The 6,281-nt window shown below is 52.0% G+C and overlaps 1 protein-coding gene across 1 annotated transcript; it reads right to left on the reverse strand.

The window, feature by feature from the left end:
• Window positions 1-407: 407 nt before the first annotated feature.
• PIGZ (phosphatidylinositol glycan anchor biosynthesis class Z) lies at window positions 408-4,398 on the reverse strand. Its single transcript, XM_041002570.1, has 2 exons — window positions 4,188-4,398; window positions 408-1,972 (listed from the first exon to the last, which is right to left on the reverse strand). Exons 1-2 carry the CDS (start codon window positions 4,396-4,398, stop codon window positions 408-410), a joined length of 1,776 nt encoding a protein of 591 aa, XP_040858504.1.
• Window positions 4,399-6,281: the final 1,883 nt, after the last annotated feature.

Consider the following 6,281-nt stretch of genomic DNA (forward strand, 5'->3'; position numbering starts at 1 on the left):
GGCAGGTCTGGGAGCAGAGGGTCCCCCAACCTGCATCTGAGCCAGCTACTCTCTTTCACCACATTCCCCTGAAGGTATTCGGCAGTCCAGACTGACTGAGAAGTCCACAGAGCAAGAGGTCACTCACAAGTATCATTCATACAACCAGGCTCTGTTGTATATTTTAAAACATCATGGTGGCTGGAAGGAGTAAGGCAAGGGCAGACGTCAGGTGCAACTCATCATACCAGGATTCTTGGGGGACCTTCACGCAAGGACCATGACTCATCAGATCTTGGCCCTCTGAGGAGAAAAGTGCCCACTCACCCAGGAGGCAGAGCCCCCTTCAACCGTACCCAGCAGAGGCAGCCAGAAAACCCTGTTTGCAGCACTGCTACCCAGCCATACAGCAGGTGCGATGGCTTCTCCTAGGGCCAAATTCTGGGCAGTGGGTGCTTGGGCTTGTCATCCGGCTTCAATTCTAGCTCCACGATATGGAGACTAAGGCAGTCCTTCCAGGCCCTACTCAGCAGGGAGGACAGGGGCGGGGGGTCCTCCAAGGTCAGGTGGGGAAACAGACGCTTCTCATTCTTAGGAAGGTAGCCGCACTTCTCCACGGCCTTCCTGGTAGTGCCAGGTGTTATTACAAAGACGCGGCAGAGCCGTGGTCCCCTGGTTGCTTGGCAGGCAGGTTGTCTGGTGACATTGTTGAGGGCTTGGCACAGGATCCAGTCTTCAGTCCCACCCATGTCCATCACCTTCACAGTCGACCTGAGGCTTGAGATGTGGAGGAGGTACTGGGGGGGCATGTAGGTGTGAGAGAAGAGGAGTGTGTAGTGGGTCGACATGCTGGGGAGCACAGGTGCATGAACCACCTGCTCCAAGTACTCCAGGCTGGGCACAAGTCCCCCCTGATGTAGGTAGCCAAAAAAGAGGGCACCCAGGGCATTGAAGAGGAACAGGGTGCCCTTCCAGGGTATAGTCTGTGTCTGTGGACTACAGAGCAGAACCAGGGGGACCAGGAGAGGGATCAAGAACCGGGCCTCCTGATGGCTGAAGACAGACAACAGGACCAGGGGTGTGAAGTACAGGAGAAGAAGGCAAGCCCTGGGGCTGGACCAGAGGCTGGGGGCACTCAGCGTCCTAAGGAGGCCTACCCGGGAAAAGACCTGGAGGCAGATTTGCAGCTGCTGCCATGCAGCCCACAGGGCCTGGGCATGCAGTACCCCAAAGAGCAAGAAGCTGTTGACTGCCAGGTGAGTGAGCCGAGCGTGTGTGCCATGCTTGGCCAGGTTTTGGGGATCAAGGTTGTAGTGCAAGAAGTTAAGAGGTGTGAGCACCAGCATGCTGGAGCTTGAGTGGTGGAAGTACCAGCTGTCAAAGGTTATAAACACCACTGCTGTGAGAGCCACCCCAGGGAGCAACAGCAGGGCCTCCTGGGTTAGAGACTTAAAGCTGAACTTCCTGGCCCCATGGGAGCACCAGAGAAAAAGGGGCACCAAAGCAAAGGCGGGAAAGGTGGGCCGGTTGAAGAAGCCAGCAGCCAGGACACCACCGAGAAGCCAACGGTGCCACCATGGCTCTGGTGCAGGTGTCCTGGGTGAGCGGCTCCATGCCACCCGGGAGGAAACCAGCATGAGCAGGCACGCGATGAGCAGGCCTTCGATGGCATTGGAGAAGGTCCTTGTGTAGAAGACCAGGGTGACATAGGAGCCAGATACCAAGAGCAGGGCGTTCCAGCGATCTGCCTTCCACAGTGGAGCCAGGTGGTACACAGCCAAGTCCAGGGTGAAGGAGAGGGCGGTGAGGAGTAGCCGAGGCCCCACCAGCAGTGTGTAGCTGCTCACTGGGCCAGTCCACAGCCCTAGCTCTTCCAAGAACCTGAGCAGCCAGAAGGCAGAACCAGAGGTCAGCAGTGGGAAGACCACAGTCCGGCAGGAGTTGCTGGGGAAATACTCCCAGGGTCGCATGGCCTGTAAGCCCAGGACGTCCTCTGCAGAGAGAGGGAGGTGGAGGTGAGCCAGTGCCAAGCTCAGGGACAAGCTGAGCAAAACTCCAGGATGGGCACCAGTCCTGTGATTGGGTTACATGGGTATGAGTGTGTACGTGCTGGCTAGTACAGGGAGCGGTTACAAGGAGGGCCTGACTTCATTGTGCTAACCCTGTAAGCTAGTTTTCTCCAGCTCAATGCAGAAAAGGCCAGCAGTTCAAAGTCTGAGAGGGGATCTGATGTGGCATTATGGACTTAGAAGGAGGGGGCCATTGGCAAGGAATGTAGGTGAGAGCAAGGACATAGGAGCCACAGTTTTGCCAACAGCAAGAAAGAGCTTGCAAACAGATCCCCCGCCCGTCCCCCCCAAAACCAGAATGCAGCGCAGCCCCTCCCTTGACTCTTGACCCTGTGATGCAGAGAGCCCAGGCTGAACCCCATGGCCCAGGGCAACTAGAGGGAGCCCCAGGAGGAGCGGGACCCCAACTTTGCCAAGGGCGCAGGAGGGGCTGTGCCCTGGACAGGGGCTGTGAGGAGAAGCCCAGGGAGGCCTCAGTGCCCATCTTAGAGCTCTAAGGTCTCAAAAGTCCAAGTTAGAATCCCAGCTTTGTCACAGCAGGGCCAGAGAATAAAGCATCAGGGTTATTATAGCCAAGGGTGACATTTCTGCTGCAGATACTTAAACTTTTCTTACAAGAAGAATGGATTCTAACAGTCCTAGAGTTCAGAGGTAAGGATGGGACACAGGTTCTTCTGCAACCATACTTAAGGCCGGTGCCCTCCATCTGCCCAACGCCCCCCAGCTTTTCAGGTTGAACAACCTTTCTGGCTGTGTGGAGCTGGGACTGATTATAAGGCTTATGAATCATTCACACTCTTCTGCCATTTATCCCTCCAGGCTTTTGGCCCACTTTATGTCAGAAGGGAAAATGGAAAAAATACAGGATCTATCTGACTGTTTATCCACTAGCTTAGATTTTTTAAAAATGAGTGCAGAAGGAGGCTGTACCTTTCCACTGGGGGGGGAAATGAGTGCACGTATTGAGTCCTGTGGCAGATGGCTCTGGTTCCTGAGTTTGTAGTCTCGCCCACCCCTTCTTCCTGCTCTTTCTGAGCACTTGTTCACCTCATATAAAAACCACCTTTCGGGCCCAGCGGCGTGGCTTAACGGCTAAAGTCCTCGCCTTGAACGTGCCAGGATCCCATATGGGTGCTGGTTCTAATCCCGGCAGCTCCACTTCCCATCCAGCTCCCTGCTTCTGGCCTGGGAAAGCAGTCAAGGACGGCCCAAGGCTTTGGGACCCTGCACCCGCATGGGAGACCTGGAGGAGGTTCCTGGCTCCTGGCTTCGGATCGGCGCAGTACCGGCCGTTGCAGTCACTTGGGGAGTGAATCATCGGATGGAAGATCTTCCTCTCTGTCTCTCCTCCTATCTGTATATATGACTTTGTAAAAATAAATAAATAAATCTTAAAAAAAAAAAAAACACCTTTCTCAGCTTCCTTTGTAATACATTCTGACTAGTGGGGTGGAAACAGGCAAAAAAAAAAAAAAAAAAAAGGTAGCTTCATAAAACATGGCTCCCAAATTAAAAAGAAAATTTAAAAAATAAATAAATAAAAAGAAAAACATGGCCTAAAAGAGGCACATTCACTTCCTCCAGTGCCAGAAAGACCTGCTTTTAGACTTGATGAGTGGAGCTCAAGCAGCCATCTGGAACCCATGAGGAGGAAGGTCCAGGCCCACAGCATTTGGAAAGTTCTCCTCTGTATGTCCTACACGCTAAGCAGCTCTGCACTAGCAGCCTGGTATTCGGGGCTGGGCTCGCTCCCCTTGCATTGAAGCCTACAGAAGAAAGGCTTTGTCGTTTCAGCTCACATGTACACACTGTTCAGGCTTTCCCAACCATTTGGGAAGACCATTTCTAACACTGTTCCACTGAGAAGTTCCATACAGCTCTACACTGAACATCGGTGCCATGGGTACAAACAGGAAAAGAGGCTGGTGCTTATTAGTGTCAACCGCAAGGTCAGTGTTACCACCCAGAGAAATGTGGAATCCTTGCTTCTCAGTCATTCATGTGGAGAGGCCACGACTTTGGCAGTGAATTAACCCATTGCTGTGCACACAAAGAGGCTGTTCCACCCACCACACACACAACATCCTACCAGATCTTCACTCTGCTGCACTCATCTCAAGCCCGAGTCGGGAGCTTTACCTGCCATGACCTCTGGCGACTGGAAGAACTCATCCGGATGCACGTAGCCCGTCTGTGGGAGGAGACACCACAGCACCCGGAACAGGCCTAAGCTGCGCCAGAGCACCTGGCGGCGATCTTGCGAACCAGCTGTGCTACACCACACACGTGACCGAAAGCTTGAGGGACTTGGAGCTGCCGCAGATGCTCCTCTGGGCCGGCAGGGCTGCATCTCCTGAGGGTGAGATCTGTCAGGTTTCACAGTGTCAGTTACCAGACATCCAGCTGCCTGACCAAGCTCAAAATGAATCTCCATACAAGACAAATGAGAATCATAGCCATCTTTTTGTCTTTTTTCTTTTCTAACTAAGCTTTTGCCAAATACCAGGCAGTTGACATGTATGTCACATTTAATCTTTTCCACAATTTAGAGCCGTAGATTTCCCACCTTTTCACAGATGGGGAAATGAAGACCTCTGTTGGATAACCACTTTATTGATTGATTGCATTGGTGAGGGGTCTGTGGCCTTGATTGTTGAGGCATGAACTTGGCTAAGGACATGCCCAGAGAGCTGCCAACCATCATTTCTGAGAGAGCTCATGGTGGTGGTTCAGGAAGACAGGCGTACTTGAGGAAAGAGGACCTTCACTAATGGGGCGGGGGTGGGGCACCACCCAGTCCACTGAGGGCTGAACAAGACAAGAGAGCATATTTGCTGTCCCATCTGATCTGGTACCTCCTGCCTTCAGACCTCAGAGCTCCTGGCTGTCAGGCCTTTTGAACTGGCCTGTTACACAGCACTAGCTCCCCCAACCCCAAGTCCAGGTTCTCAGGTCTCTGGGCTGGGACTGGGAGTTATACCACAAGCTCTTCTGCTCCAGCTTTGATTTCAGACAACCAAACCACTGTTGGACTCCTTGGCCTCTCCCTTTGCACAAGCTAGTTCCCCCAGTAAAGAATGCACTCCCTGTTGCTTCTGCCTCTCTGGGGACTCTGTGATCCAGTGTGTACATGTGACATTTGCTAACTCAGATTTCCCGACAAGGCATTTGTTAAGTGTCTAAACATGACATTGGATAGATATGGAATTTGCAAGTAGGGTTAGGGTACTCCAAAAATCTGGGTCTTGTAGCCTCACCTGATCACCAGGCCAGCATAATAGGCTGTTTCTTACACTTTGAAAAACCTGGCAACCCCACTGGGATATCACCATTCCCCTGTCAGAATGGGTGGCATGCCTCCAGCCCACTGTGGCTGCCTCTGGGGAAGTGAGACTGGAGTTCTCAGCGCCTCATCTCAGACATCAGTGAGAATCTGAGTCTACTGCATGATGAGTGACATTTAAGTAGCACCTCACCTCCAGTAATTGGGAAAACTAGTGTGACAGCCTTTTTGTCACTCCTCCAGAAATGCTGATTGCTGACCTGCCTTAGAGACAGCCTGGCCTTCAGTGACTTCTTATCAGGGGTGATGTCATACCAGAGGAGACAGCCAGACAGTCAATGCCCACTCTCCAACAATGGGTACCCTATACCACCAGGAATTCAGATTGTGGGTTTGGCTCTCAGCAGCCACAGCCCTCTGGCTTAAAGAGATAATGGTACCCAGGGCCAGCAAGGAATCTCAAGTCATTTTATGAACTGAGCTGGGAATGGAGCCAGATGATCATCCCAGTGTGGTGAGGGGTAACTAGCCAAGTCTTGAGACACTCATTTGTATTCAAGTGTCCCAAGGTGTCACATTATCAGTCATCATACCTTGCCTGGAGTGTCCAAGGGTACTATTCTGTGTTTCCCTAGGCTCTGTGGCTTGCCAATGCTACCCTTACCAGTGGGGATAGTCATCTGTTCTGATGAGAGAATTCATCCCAGAAAACCCCAGAACCTATTCAGGAAACTCATTCCTCAATTTAAAAAAATTCATTTCTCTACAGTCACGTCCAGTCCCCAGATATGTATGTCAGGGTTTAGCCTGAGGAACCCAATAGGAAATGTACGTACATGGTAACATTTATTGTAAGGAGCTGACTTGTACACTCTAGACAAGTCCCAGTTCCATCGGGCAGACATTGGGAAGTGCAGGTCCTTCAGCTATTAAATCAGGTCTGTACCCAC

Source organism: Ochotona curzoniae, unplaced genomic scaffold, assembly GCF_017591425.1.
Source record: "Ochotona curzoniae isolate NIBS_2020 unplaced genomic scaffold, NIBS_Ocur_1.0 scaffold_2587, whole genome shotgun sequence".
In the NCBI taxonomy this organism is placed as follows: Eukaryota; Metazoa; Chordata; class Mammalia; order Lagomorpha; family Ochotonidae; genus Ochotona; species Ochotona curzoniae.